Here is a 14446-nt window from a genome sequence, read left to right on the forward strand (position 1 = left end):
AATTGGTGTACTGTCTTCATACCTTCGCAAATTCAATCTTCCATAGTATAAGTCTCAGTCCTGAAATTATTGCTCTTCAAAATTGTAATGTCTGCAAATAATTTCGCCCAAAAGTAGGGGTTTCTATTACTAGACGACAGTGATTGAGGGCTCTTTGAGATGATCACTTCTCAGATTTGCGTGCCAGTCGCGTTTGAATATTGCCGCTCTTATCTCGCAAAACTCGGGCCAGGCAAACCTTGTTGGACCGAGAACACCAGTTCGTTGAAGTGGTCGATGACCGGTGAGTTTCGGTAACCTTGGATTTGCGAGATAAGATTATCGGAATCCCTTATCTGCTCCTGAAAGAAGATAGGGACAATCAGCGGCTGTTACTACCACCTTATTTCTATCAAACAACCGTGGATAAGAACATTCCCTTACAGATAAGACGCGGCAATGGCCCGATGATCGGCTTACGAGCCGCATGAACCGCAATATCCTTGATGGCCAATTCCCAACATCTCATCTCACTGAAATTAGGAACCCCGAACACCGCAGAATTCGATATGGTTCTCCAATATGATCTGGTCATTGTCAATGCAGTTGCGGTTATTGCTAGTGACATAATGTAAACGAACCCTCTAGAAGTGAGGTTGCGCAAAGTGGCTAATTTCATGAAATACATACTGTATTGGCGTCAAGAATGGAAAAATATGCGCTCTTGTTGATTCCTTTACCAACGAAGAGTTGGCTGGAGCAGAACTGATTGATGCCGAGTACGTGGAGCCATCCTCGCTACGAAAGAAAAAAAAACCATTTGTCTAATATTTTGCTTATAGAGCTGCCTATGTAATGCCTGGTGGAATTAATGCTCATGTACACCTGTGTCAGGATTTAAAGACCGGTCTGGTGGAACTACGACAATTATTACATTCGCAACACAGACCCGCGCAGAGAATGACCGTAGTCTGATCAAAGTTGTTGAGAGATACAACTCTCGCGCCCACGATACGGGCAGCTACGTGGACTATGGATTCCATATCATCATCGTCCGAAATGATGCCGACATTCTCGAAGATGAACTTCCAGTATTAATACGAGACTGTGGAATCAGCAGCTGCAAGCTTTTTTTGACCTATGAAACGCAGAGATTGACTAACTCACAACTGCTGGATGTTATGCTTGCCGCCAGGAAAAATGCCATTACTACGGTGAGTTAATAACTATTTAGCTTTCTAAATTTGCAGTTGTTAATTGTGCAGATGATACATGCCGAAAATGGAGCCATGATTGAATGGATGACTAGTAAGATTTGACATCCATCTGCATTGAAGCTCAGACTTACCAAGATATAGAAAAAGGCCAAGGGATTGGTTGGTAGGTACCTATGTCGTTGTATTGATCAAATCTCAATGTTTAAATAAATACTGGCAGCACCCTACTACCACGCTTTGTCGCGTCCCCCGCTTGTTGAGGGAGAAGCTACGAACCGAGCAATTGCTCTGGCTCAGATGATTCAAAATCCTATTCTCTTTGTTCATATTGGATCGGCAGTGTGTCTTCAGCGCCCTGCTTACATCCATTATACTAAGAAACCAGCAGCTTGGGGCGTCCAATGTTCGGCGAGCACAGAGGATGGATCTGCCAGTTTATGCTGAAACATGCCCCCAGTACTTTCATTTGATGTGGAACGACCTTGTAAGTTAGAAATGCCTGGTCTAAAAAGTCTCTAATCAAGAAAAATTGTAGAAACGCTTTCATTCCCCGACATGCTTTGAGAACAGGAAGATGATTTGCTCGCCGCCCCCTCCCCCCAGCACCTCTGACCATGAAGAGCTATTCGTGTAAGATTCTTTTTTTCTCGCATATGGTGAAATATATATGCTCATTGATCTAAAGAGGCCTCTCCAATGGCACATTTACGATCTACTCATCAGATCACTGCCCATTTCGTTATGACCACCCCCATGGAAAGCCGTCCGGTGTGCTAGAGCATCCTGAAACTATGGACGGTGAAAGGCCCTGTAAAGGTCAAGACCTGCAGAGCTTACTAGCCAGGAAAGGAGGCGCATTTCGCTTCATTCCAAATGGTATTCCCGGAGTCGAGACAAGATTGCCCTTGCTGTATGGTGGAGCACTTGCAACCGGTCGTATCACCCCACAGAGATTTGTGGAGTTGACATCCACGAATCCAGCTAAATTAGTAATGAGTTTTAACCACAATCCTGAAATAACTGAGTGGCTTACCTCATTTAGTATGGACTTTATCCAAATAAAGGTGCTCTGATGCCTGGATCTGACGCAGACTTTGTGATTGTAGGTTGTCATGCTTAAAGCTAAACATGGAACTTTTGAAGATATAGTGTTTTGACAAATGATTTTTCCGGCTTTAGTGGCACCCAGAAAAGAAGTTTTCACCTTTTCGCCTGAATAACTCTATGCTGCACCACAATGTTGACTGTAAGTAACTTTGGTATCTTGCGTGCTGTTTGGTCACGATATTAACAAATTCGGATTGAAGAAACTCCATATGAAGGGTTTGAATTCGTCAAATGGCCTCGATATACAATTCTTCGCGGTAAGATTATGTGGGCAAATGGCACGATATTGGGCAAGGTACGCGACGGTCAGTATGTGAAGCGTGGTCCCAGCCAATTGAGCCGGACGTCGCCTCGAGCTAATCGAGACCCCCTCTGCGTAGCGACATGGCTCTATGAGTAGACTAAACTGCCACGACATGACTTAGGGCATTATATTGACGGTGGTTGTTCTAGAGTAGCATGACAAAGCCGTTGGGGCCAATATAGCTACATTAGCACCTACGCTCCCTCAATCCCGAAAGCATAGCACATATACCTGCGCACCGACCGGAGTGTTCTGCAAGATAAACACATCACGAATTTTAGAGAATCATGATTTCATGGGCGATATTTAGTCAGAGCATTGTGTCGAACTGAGGGGTTGTATTTTACCACTAAGGACAGTGTTATTCATCAAGTACCCACTCTCTCTTTGTCTCTGTATTGTAAACGGGGTACCCTCGGCGTACCAACGTCGTAACACGCTAGGAACGACTCCTGAGATCTGCTAACGCTTCAACAGCAAGATTCAGCTAGAACACAACAATGCATCCCAATGACACACCTCAATACTAGCACATATCAGTATGTGTCAATCCGAGACACTGTTTAAAGGGTAATTCTTAAGTTTTTAATAAGAAACTTACCTGTACTGTACTTCGGGTATATTTCAACGTCGAATCAGCCGCTTTTCAGGGTTTGCCGAATCGAGTATAGACTGTCGCGGTCATTGGCCAATTAGACTGGAAATTATTATCAACATAGTGAAGGTCCAGAGATAAGAGCAAACCCTCCGGGGCTGACAGGATCGATAACTTAAACCCCTGTTCAACCTTCGATAATCGTTTCATGGCTAAAAAACATTACTGTTATTTCCTTTTGACTGAGACACAATCTGCATAACTCAGTATGTCAGTTCATGGCCTTCACAAACCGATGGACAGTCATGTCGGCTCAGATGATGAACGCCCTGCGAAAGCCCGCCGCATTTCCCGAGCCTGTCTGCAGGTATGTCATATTTCCTGGACTCCGGACTATTGACACCAATCAATGACAATCTCGGAACTGTAGTGTCGCGCTAGAAAGCAACGGTGCCTACCATCCTCTTTAACGCCCGATCTACAAGCTCCATGCAAGCGATGCCAGAAACTGTCTATCACTTGTTCATTTGAGACAGATAAAATGCCAGCTTTAGATGTAACCCAAAGCCCTTCAAGGCTTGCACAATTAGTTGTAGAGCTTCAGTCAAGGTATGATAGTCCACCATCGTCTATTCTAGAGTCCAGGAACTGAGACATACAGCAGAATTAACCAGCATGAAGTCCGGATTCTTCACCTTGAAGCCCGGCCTCAGTCGGACCAATCAGCTTTGCTTCAAGAGACGAACACCAAATATATGAAGACCACGCCAAATAACACCCAGACACCCTCACCCAGTCAGGCCGAGGCCTCTTGTTCTCCCGGATCTACAATGGACGGTATTGACTTGGGTGCGCCGATCGCGACTCTTCGATCTCTAGGCGCGCTGGCGACAGATAATTTCCGATATAAGTCGGGCCATTCGGCTAAATGGTCAAAATCTCCCATCACTTTCGATTTAATTTCCCAATGTTTGCTGTCAGACCGTGATTCACAGCGAGCAATTGACATGTGCGTGTGTCATTTAGGTTTGCCGAATTGTAAGAGGCCTCACTGATAATGAGATATAGCTTCTTCAAACACTGCCATCCTTCCGCGCCCGTGCTGGAGGAAGATATACGTCACTTCTGGCGTGAGCCAGATCGCTACTCTCCTACTTTGATTCTGGCCATATGTTCCGTTGGCACGCGATTTTGGAATAACGACAGCCGACGGTGAGTAAGACCTTTTTGAGCCATGAACTGTAATGACACTTAACCCACTTCCATCCACAGTGACACCATTGACGCTGTTCATCCCAGTTTCAACAACCTCACCAATCTACTGGACAAAGCAGTCTCGAGTCTACTTCTTCGGCCGACGCCCTCAGATGTAACCTTGGATTCCGTCCGTGTGCTTCTACTCTACGCCCAGTGGATGCCTTGCAGTAGGGAGGATGGTAATGACCTCGGAGCTAGTCAGGCCCACGCACCAAGGAGTCGATACAACGAAATTAGCGCGTGGGCCATTCTGGGGCTGGCAGTACGATACGCCACTCTTTTGGGCTTGGACCGGTCCGCCATAGCGAGCTTTCGGGCGCACATGAACGGACCTTCCGAGCATGATGTTAACCGTCTACGCGTGTGGTATAACCTGCTAACCTGCAGTTTCAACTTGATGCTGACATCGGGTCTTCCCGCCTCGATCGACCCAGAACTATCAGTACAGGTGGCGCAAAGATTTAGTTCCCATGATAAGACGCAGTACCCAGGAGATCTCAGAGTAACTGGGCTTGTTGAGCTTGTCGGTATTGTTCATCGAGCGATGCGTAGCAGCAGAGATGTTTCGGCTCGTCAGTTACAGGCCCACAGCCTACAAAAGCTGAATTCGGATATGGATGCCTGGGAAAGGTATGAATGGCTGTCCAAGAGCGGTTAATTTTTTGATTCGCTAAATTCAAGTTTAGGACTTGGTTCTCACTTCTACGTAGGCCATCCATTATATTTCCAAAACAGGTTCGTTTGCTGTTACTAACTGTTTATGAGACAATACCGAGTTCCAACACAATCGATTACCATTCAACTCTCTTCGAGTAGGTCAAATGGCATTCACTTGCCAATTTCTAATCAGCTGACATCTCTTTCAGTGGTATCGGCTTTCATTGAACAGCGCCTCCCTTGCACCACTGCTGTCTGCAACATCACCACTGCCCACGGAGTTAGCACGTGAAGCTCTCCGTCATCCACTGAAAATAAGTCTTACCGCAGCTGCGCAAATGATACTGTCGTTTTCCCGCTTTGGGTCAGATTTTGTCTGGGAATTAGACTCACAGACTCCACTGAGCTTCCCAGATGGCCCTTTTCATGTTGATGCGGGCTCCATAGGCCAACTTTACTACGCAGTCGACTCTACGTGGATTTCACACACTTTTGCCGTGACCTTCCTTGTGATATGCTATATGAGAGGTATTATAAATGGTAAGACTCTTCAAGTAAGGTGTGGTTTGTAGTATTGCTGTTTCCCTAATCTAATAATTTATTCAGAAAACCTTCAGATTTGCTTTCAAAAGGACAGTCCCAATAAAATTGCGACTAAAGTATCTTCGTCTTCATGGTCAATTCTCCCTAGGCTTCTGTTACTCGCGCTGGAAATTTTTGACGGCGTCTGTCCCACTGCTACTTTCCACTTTTCTCGTGACTTCCAAGGACTCATTCGCTATGCAGTCTCTCTGGTAATGTCACTAGATCAACAAGATGCAAACGGCGGCGAAACAGTCGATGATCTGGCGTTTCAATCCCTTCTAGAACTGATGAACGACTCAGGTGTCGACTGGGCAGGAAGCCTTCTCGGAGAGCCTGGCGAATTCACTGACTGGAACATGAGCGAAATGCTCGACGGATAATGTATTTAGAGCTTGACTAGTCGCGGTTCCCTGGAAATATGCCGCGCTCCGAATCAGCGATCTTTTTGGCCATTGCGGCAACCGGCCTTCAAAGCTTGTGTACTTACGTTTCATTCTCCACCAGCTCAAACAGCACCTCCTGAGCACCTTTCCACAAGACCAATTGCCCCAAGTCATGTAAATCCTCGCTTCCTTCCGTTATAGTCAAGAAGTGGTTCGCTGCAAGCGGTCCCATCTTGCTCCCGAAGGAAACGCCGCCGTAACAAAATAGAAACTCTGTCTCTGAGATTCCTCCAGGATACAAGAGAATCTGTCCTGATGCCGGATGGGCTGTATGATTTTCGAATGGCACGCCGAAGTTGGTCTCCCCCAGCGGAATCCACATCGCCTCGCCACTCCATCGCACATGAATGAGCTTTTGTCGGTAGGGAAGCAGCGTACGGAAGAGCTCGACTGTTTTGGGCGCAGCTGATTCGAAGGTCGCGAGCAATTTATATGGCCCGGCTGTGATGCGAACCGTGTTTGAGTCTGCCATTTTTGTTTGAAGAAAGTATTGGGTAATTTTGAAACTCGATGGACAAGACGTTCCTTATCTACTGGACACCGGCGATCGGGGGGAGCGGGAGCGGCCCGCACGGCTTTGATGCCGACCGTCTGCGATCTTATCGCTGCCCTAGTGGATCTTGATGGCGAACTTAAAAGGAGAAGATGACTTGCTCTCTGGGATACTCAATTCTGCTGTGAAGTAATTGCCGCCATGTCGCTGGACCACATGTACATTCGGCAGTACGATAACACCTGCCCTCGTTCAGGTGCTACCAATGTGATCCAAGATGGCTTAACAATCAAGCCGGTGCTCCAGTCAGAAAACAGCGCTTTTGGTGCCGAGGTGCTTGGCGTTGATTGGAGCAAGCCCTTTCCAGATGCGACTGTAGCACAGGTTAGTGATAAACTTACTATTTTCTAAGAATTGACTAACTTCGGGATAGCTGGTCGCTTTGCAAGACAAATACGCTGTCTTGATCTTTCGAAAAACGGGATTAGACAACGCTCGACACATTGCATTCTCACAACAATTAGGCGACAAGCTTGAAATCAATCCATTTTTTTATGGTCGCGAAAATGATCGGTTGAGGGAGCCGTTGTTGTTTGACGTGGCGAAGTAAGTTTCTTTTCCCCTGTAACAAGTCAAGGCGCGGTCTAAACAAGCCCCAGTATTGAATTGGATGGCTCGTTGGTGAAAATGGATAGTCGTAGATGGCACCATAGTCTCGGGAATGCATTATGGCACACGGTCAGCGAGTCTCTCTTCTATCTAAGCGTCTCTTTCTAACCATGACTTTCAGGACTCCTCGTATCATCAACAACGTTCGAAGTACTCGATTCTTCTCTCTCACGGAAACCCGGTCGAGGGCGGATCTTGGACTCATTTTGCTGACCTGCGTCGGGCTTATTCTGATCTTTCACAAATGAAGAAAGACGAGATTGAGAACCTCGTCATTGAACACGAGTGCGTATTCTCTCGTCCCAAAAAATCCCTCACTGAGTCCACGTTAATCCAATTATAGTCTATGGCACTCTCGGAAACTAGCTTCTCCAGCTGTCTTTGGCAACCCTCTTCCTCATGAATTAGCAGCCAAGCCACCGGCATACCACCGACTCGTGCAAGTAGCTCCAGATGGGCGCAAAACAATGTATTTGGCAGCTCATGCGAAGCGGATCTTGGGGATGGAGTTTGAACAGAGTCAAAAAGTGATCTGGGAACTCATTGATCACAGTACCCAGCCAAAGGTAAAGGTTTTCATTCAATTTTTCCACATAAAGACCATAATCGGCTGACATTTCTACCACCTCAAGTATGTTTTCAGTATGGAGTGGTTGTCCCGGGGGTGACATGGTATGGTGGGATAATCGGTAGGTCTTCCAATCTTCCATTTGAGGTAGCTAACGGCTAATTTATCTAAAGACAATCTATGCACCGTGCTAATCCTTATACGGAGCATATGACGGCGAGAGATGTCCGCCGCTCTACAATTCTTGATGATGGCCCGTTGGCATTTGGTGCTAGTGCAGAAGAGAAATCGGTTGCCGAGCGAGATAAAATTAACTAACCAAGTGTAGCTCTATCCACGGATTCATACATTACCTTCCCTTTATTAGGCCTTCTAATTCATAAAAATATAGTAGCTAATTAGACAAAGTGTTCTAATTGCCTCCGGGGCTCCCCGATTTTTATTGTTTCGAATAGCTACAATTCAAAGTCTCTATATTGTGATTGCCCTGAAACGAACGAAGTAAGAGAAAGGGGTTACTATCGCCCGTAGGTTAGTTTATTAGTCCCACCGTCTCACTTCCCCCTGTGGCAGCAGCCTTTGCCTCGGGTAAACCGTCTTGTCCGGCTCCTATATCTTCTATAGTCTGTGTGGAGGGAGCTATGAGGACTTCGTGAAACTTAGCGTTTGGAGTCCCAATAATTCTTCCGTCTCCCAGAAGAATACGGTAGTTAGTATTTCCTTCGTAGCCTAGTAGGATGCATAGTATTATTCACGGATCCGTTAGCTTCTGTCTTTGCTTTAGCGGAGTTAAGTATTCCCCTTTAGATCCGATAACTCTGAGTCGCGAGAGGTCGGGTCTGTCGCCGTACTACGCTTGGTACGGAGTTATGTTGAGCTTCGATAACGGCGACCGATTAGAGAGGAAAGCTACGGTTCGAGTAATTTCTGGCCAGAACTTAGACGGCAACCTAGCATATGCTAGCGTAGGCCCAATGCGGTCATATATTGTCTTATGGGCTCTTTCGGTAACTCTATTCTGCTAGTGTTGATCTACCTCTGTCACCTTAGCTTGAATTACGCGCGAGAACGACATAAACTTTATCTCGTCTCCTTTTTATTTAGATATCCGGTTGAGACGTATTCGTTTGCATTTTCGCTCGGGGCGCCTATTGTGGTCGAGGAAGAATCGTAGTGATTGTATAACGAACTCTTGTCTTCGTGGTATAGGGATAATCTCGATCTAGCCCGTGAAGTTATTAACGATGGTGAGCCAGTAACGACTGCCGTTAAGGCCCTCATCAAATAGCCCTGCGGCGTTAATACAGAGGAGCTCTATTGCGTATTCTCCTCTTCTGCTTCTTCCTAATCTGCGGTAGGGTTTTTTGATCATTCGCTCCTACAGACACGAATTGCATAGAAACGTGGCTCTATGTCCTAAATACCATTAGCCTACTTTTTGACTCGCCGAAGATTTACGTTACTTATATAAGTAAGCCGATTATGCCGCAGAGATATTTGCGGCCTAACATAATAAGAGGGAAAAGTCAGACTTACTCACAGATCGAGTGCATAGACTCTATGATATTCGCTGGCAGTAAATAGATTCTTTCTATTTGACTAATTGCGAAGGAGCCGTTAAGGTGTCAAAGCCTCTTAGTGAGGGGCTATAGTACTTAGTCATTTGGACAAACCTCGAGGCACTATTGCAGACATGCTAAGCGCACCCACTATCCACGATCCACGCGTCACGAATAGAGAAGGTTTTTATCGCTATCACTATAGGTATATGGTCGAACAGGGCGAAATTGCTCTCGATATCGTTTCTAAATGCTTCGTTGATATCTTTCTCGGAGACTTTCATCGCCATAAAAGTTGGTTTCTTCGGATCCTTTGGATCACCCGCATCGTCATCCTCGTTATCCGTCGAAGGCCGCTTCTTCAACTGTTTGTATATGCTCGTATGCATTCTGCCTGGCTTTAGCTTCGGTCTATCTCCGTCTTTTAGTTTCAGGTTCGGATTCTTGGTGAAACATTCGGAGTCAACGTAATAAGATTTTCGGCAGAAGGGGCAATATAGGACGTTATCGATCTAGATTCGATAAGTAGTTCCGTCCGACGACGGGATGAGCTTCTTGTCACCTAGCCCACGGACTAGAGCAAGAGCAGGAAGTGCTTGCGTCTCCATTGCTTGTTTACCCAATTGCCCCTTCCTATGCTCTTCCTGAATTGCCTTATTCTCGATATAGTCAAACGTAGGCGCCGCTTTGGTGACGTTCCTATTTGCGTCTCTTTCATTGACAAGGTCCACTTTTCGGAAGATAGGATCGCGGAAGCTCTCGTGCTCCGGGCTGAGTCTATGCACGAAGAAAAATGTTCGCTCAATTTCGAAGGTTACGCAATCAGGGTCAAGGAGGAGTTTTTCAGCATGGATCTTCCTGATCTCTGCCCCGATGGCTTGAGTGCTCCTACACTTGTCTCTTGTAAGGGCCATATATCGCCGTTGGAGGTTAACATACGTGCATGAGCCTTCTTGTTAAAGTTATCTCCAATAGGAAAAGAAAACTATAGATATCAGTACAGTACTTTTAGTGATCACTAGTGATGTGGCATCCCGTAGAGGCAAGACTGTTCTGGAAAAAGAGCGGCCTTGTCCACGTACCACAGCCTTACCTTCCGGCTGTAACATTCCTAACATTCCTATCCTTGGACGTAATTAACATCTCGACTTGCCGATAGACTTTATACTCAGTAGTGTAGGTAAAAGGCGGGGTAGGCTGTGACAGGAATTACACGGGTCAAAGCAGTAAAATGCTTCTAAAGTTCCCTTCTCATGTAAGCGTAGGTGTTCTGCTCGGGTTAGTTCCAAGTAACGCGTTTAATAAGTGGCTGTTGACCTTCCATGGCTGATCTGATCGCGCCGGACGCGGGCCAGATGCAGGTGATAAATCATATCGGTCGTGTTTTAGACAAGGCTCTGCCACTCCTGTAAGCAGCGAGATTTGCGGTGACTAGAGACGCGTCGCACGTGATGCCCTATATCTTCTATCAATACGAATACCGCGGTGGACCGGAGATACAATTATCCTTCATGTTTATTACTTATGTAATTTAGAATCCCCCTATAAATTGGCAGAATCAGGGGTAATACAGAAACAGAGCTTTTGATATCGTTGATTGGTTGCATATAAAACATTCCGACATCTTCCAACCTGCAAAAGGTGAGTTGATTGGCAAAACAATCCAGGCCCGTGTGACGAGTCATCGCCTCTGAAACAAGCCCCACCGGCCCCCAAGCTATGAATCATACGTGGTTCTCGCAACAGTCCCGAATAGAACCTATCATTTCAAGTCTGGTGGCGGAAGAATGCAGGTACAATGTTAGCCAATAGAAACTCGGATAAAATCACGTGCATTTCACCGCCCACGAGGCGCCCGGCCAACTCTGCAGACGTCAGTGTGGTAGATTTCTCTGACTTCTCTTCATGGCAGGTGATCATAGAAATCTGATAAGTGGGTGGGTCGTGGCAAAAGCTGACTGATGTTCATCTATTCTGAAAATCTTTAATTTACATGCTGAGGCTTTTTTTTGGCCACGTCGCCTAGAAACAGCACATCGAGTCAGTAATACAAAGTCGATTTTTTCCTTTTTCAAATTCCCCCGCTATAGCTCTACTAAAATCTAGAATTAACAATAAAGTCTAGCGAGAATAGCTGAAGGGATCAGAATTGTTTATCTGTAATTTTACAGCGGTGTCAGATACTCAGGCAAATACATAACGCGTTCGATAAAGTTGAGGCGCATAGCTCATCAGGTCAATTTGGTTATGACTGGTAATTACTAACAAGCTACATAGTAATTTTAATATTTTCAAAAATGCCTATTTTGGTCATGTGACTATGCGAGCTCATTAAGTCGGAATTAGACTCACTATTTTGACCTGATGAGCTTTAAGTAGTTATTACTAGTAGTGACTAGATAAATTGACTTTTATTGTAAATTCCAAAAAATTGAGTGACCTAATGACCTAATGAGCTTTTACTTAGTATGACTAGTAGTGATTAGAAGGGTAAGGTTACCTCTTATTAGTAGGCTAGCAATATCTATGAATAAATTATTTTCTAGTAAAGATAAATAGTGTTGGAATTTGGACGAATGCTATATTAGGTGAAGGTATCCTCTTCTTCAACATAAGAAGAAGAAGAAGAAGAAGAAGAAAAGAAAGAGATGCGAACATGATTTACCCCTCTAAACCGCTTACCCCTCTTTACCCTACTAGATCGATAATATATTCCTCATCACGCCATCAGTTCTATCACATTTCCTTCCCTGATTCTATTCTGGTTATCTGATATAAAGCATGTGATATTGACTATTTTCTGTCTATAAATACGCGCGAGACACCAAGTAGAAATGACAGACCTTTCACTCTCTTCAAATATTCTACTATCCCTTTCTATCTGCTAAGAAAGACCTTCTGCTTAGTCCTTTGTTTAAAGATTGTGGATTGTACTCATTTAGAGTGCATAAGCCCTTTGCACTCTATCTTATTCTTTTCTATCTTTATCCGATCAAGCCTTCCTTGGTCGGATAGACCTACGGTCCGTGGTCGGGAAGCATCTACAAAAGCGTACCCCGCGCCACGAAAAGCTTCGTGGTATCCGCCTCCCTACGCGGCCGACAGAAAGTGAAGATAATAGTGGTATACCCTTAATAAGTCAAACACGTCACTCTGGAAGGGCAAGGAAGGTACCAAAGATCTACGATAGGTTCGAAATCAGTAAATAATACATTCTTTTGGCTCTATTTTATCTTATCTTTCAAGCTTAATTAAAGACTTTATTATCTAGAATCTTACCGCTTGAATACCTAAAATACTGTATGAATTGCATAAATTATGTCTCTTAGTATCGTGGGCCGCCAAGAGGCCCATGGGCCGGCCCGTCCATGGACAGAATAAGCCGGCCCGTCCATGGACAAAAGTTCCGGCCCATGGGCCATGTCAATGTCTAACTACCACTCTATTTAACAAACCACCTTTCACTACATCATTTAACGATACTGCTTAACCACACCGCTTAACTATACCACTTCGTTCAATTACAACGCTAGACTACCTTCATTGAACGTCTACACTCCATACCTATTTCCATTCAGGGGTCATAGTATCAATATAGTGTTCCCTTTTTGACTTTCTCTGTAGCATTTTCTCGTTCAATATTTGTTCAGAAGGAACACGTAGTCTGAATCTTGAGCTCTGCTTACGGTTCCTAGAGGCTACTATAGGTACAAACGCTCGTATTGGCAACTCCGTAGCTTGCGTGGGGTGCGTGGCCTAATTTCGGCCGATCTACACAAAAGGCGGTCAAAGAGGCGGTTCCAGCAGCCTATAACCTAAGAGTTCACTAAGCGCCGCCCTCTCACCAATAACCCCTTTTGGCAGCGCTAAGTCGTGCGAGGGTCGCACTGACCTCCTGAACTAAATTTAGTCTTATGATTATTGGATAAAAATATTGATCCGAGACGCTCGGCCCCTTATATCTGCACATAGCCACGTTCCATGTATATGGCATTAGTATTAATGTGCCAGAAAATTACCTCGCCGCAAAGAGAGGTTTATTCAGCACCGACCAATTTCTGCCTCACAGGTGAACCCTTAACGGTCTTAGATAAATTAACATTATAGGGCAAATAGAAATTTACCCTATAATTTAAACTATTAAAAATTTAAATTGAAAAAAAACCATAGGAACCCGCTTATAATCGCTTTTAAAAACCGAAAACCCTGATTGAAATAGGGTCTCACAGGAAACCCTAACGCCATACAAACGGATACTTAGTTATTTATAATGGCCCCTATTACAATCATCCCTATAGGATAGAGCGTATATATCAGTATAAACGAGACAAGTGCGCCGTAGATAGACGTCTTCAGTCTGTAATGGGATTCTGTGATCCTTGAACCACCGCGCGCCCGTGTGCATGGCCACGGAGACCACAGCCACGCATAGACTGGCGATCAGCGATCTCTACGAACGATCAGTCTTAGTCTCAGTCGCAGGTCTAATCTTCAAGAGAGGAGTGTTACCGTGTCCGCGCTCTTGCTGATATTCTGCGACACCATAGCGAAGGTTCAGGACCCAAGAACCATAGCAGTGCGACAACGTTGACAGCTCAAATCGAATCCATACGGTCGGCGTTATAGTTTCTAGCAGAGGCTAGCGCAGCGGCATCGGAAAATGCCAACACTGAAAGCGGAGACCCAACGGTATGCAGAACACACCGTGCGCGCGCCGTCTTCCTTGAAACCTAGTGCAGATTCAGCCGGGGAAGCGCCCCGCCATCGCCTAACGTACTGTACTGTCAGGTCGGAGACTCGGGCGGAGGAGCAAGTGTCGAGCGGATTTTTCGGATATACCCAAAATGGGATAAGCGATGAGCGAATAGCGAATAGCAGGTAACAGGATACGAAAGACGCTCGGAGTAAGATTTAGCATTACTTAATGACCATAACTACCCTTCCACGGGCAGGAAACAAGGACGCGCACTGTGAATCCTTCGTCCTGCTTGATTCCCTCTCTGCTTTCTGTAC

At 45.4% G+C, this 14446-nt stretch overlaps 5 protein-coding genes across 5 annotated transcripts; 3 read left to right on the forward strand and 2 right to left on the reverse strand.

The window, feature by feature from the left end:
• Positions 1-485: 485 nt before the first annotated feature.
• N7443_007116 (uncharacterized protein) lies at positions 486-807 on the forward strand (the record flags this gene model as incomplete). The annotated part of the gene is made up of 2 exons (XM_056887172.1): positions 486-590; positions 685-807. The coding sequence occupies 2 exons, from the start codon at positions 486-488 to the stop codon at positions 805-807; spliced, it is 228 nt and encodes a 75-aa protein (XP_056738863.1).
• A 3225-nt stretch (positions 808-4032) lies between these two features.
• N7443_007117 (fungal specific transcription factor domain-containing protein) lies at positions 4033-6081 on the forward strand (the record flags this gene model as incomplete). Its single annotated transcript, XM_056887173.1, has 7 exons — positions 4033-4211; positions 4271-4414; positions 4475-5089; positions 5146-5165; positions 5225-5271; positions 5326-5656; positions 5723-6081. 7 exons carry the CDS (start codon positions 4033-4035, stop codon positions 6079-6081), a joined length of 1695 nt encoding a protein of 564 aa, XP_056738864.1.
• A 103-nt stretch (positions 6082-6184) lies between these two features.
• On the reverse strand, positions 6185-6616 carry N7443_007118 (uncharacterized protein; the record flags this gene model as incomplete). The annotated part of the gene is made up of 1 exon (XM_056887174.1): positions 6185-6616. One exon carries the CDS (start codon positions 6614-6616, stop codon positions 6185-6187), a length of 432 nt encoding a protein of 143 aa, XP_056738865.1.
• A 222-nt stretch (positions 6617-6838) lies between these two features.
• Positions 6839-8192, forward strand: N7443_007119 (TauD/TfdA dioxygenase family protein; the record flags this gene model as incomplete). The annotated part of the gene is made up of 7 exons (XM_056887175.1): positions 6839-7021; positions 7071-7243; positions 7297-7375; positions 7428-7591; positions 7650-7858; positions 7950-7995; positions 8048-8192. 7 exons carry the CDS (start codon positions 6839-6841, stop codon positions 8190-8192), a joined length of 999 nt encoding a protein of 332 aa, XP_056738866.1.
• Positions 8193-9465: 1273 nt separating this feature from the next.
• On the reverse strand, positions 9466-10542 carry N7443_007120 (uncharacterized protein; the record flags this gene model as incomplete). The annotated part of the gene is made up of 5 exons (XM_056887176.1): positions 9466-9520; positions 9581-9945; positions 10009-10298; positions 10373-10418; positions 10516-10542. 5 exons carry the CDS (start codon positions 10540-10542, stop codon positions 9466-9468), a joined length of 783 nt encoding a protein of 260 aa, XP_056738867.1.
• Positions 10543-14446: the final 3904 nt, after the last annotated feature.

Source organism: Penicillium atrosanguineum (genome assembly GCF_028827265.1).
Source record: "Penicillium atrosanguineum strain IBT 20685 chromosome Unknown utg000006l_segment0_segment0, whole genome shotgun sequence".
Lineage (NCBI taxonomy): Eukaryota > Fungi > Ascomycota > Eurotiomycetes > Eurotiales > Aspergillaceae > Penicillium > Penicillium atrosanguineum.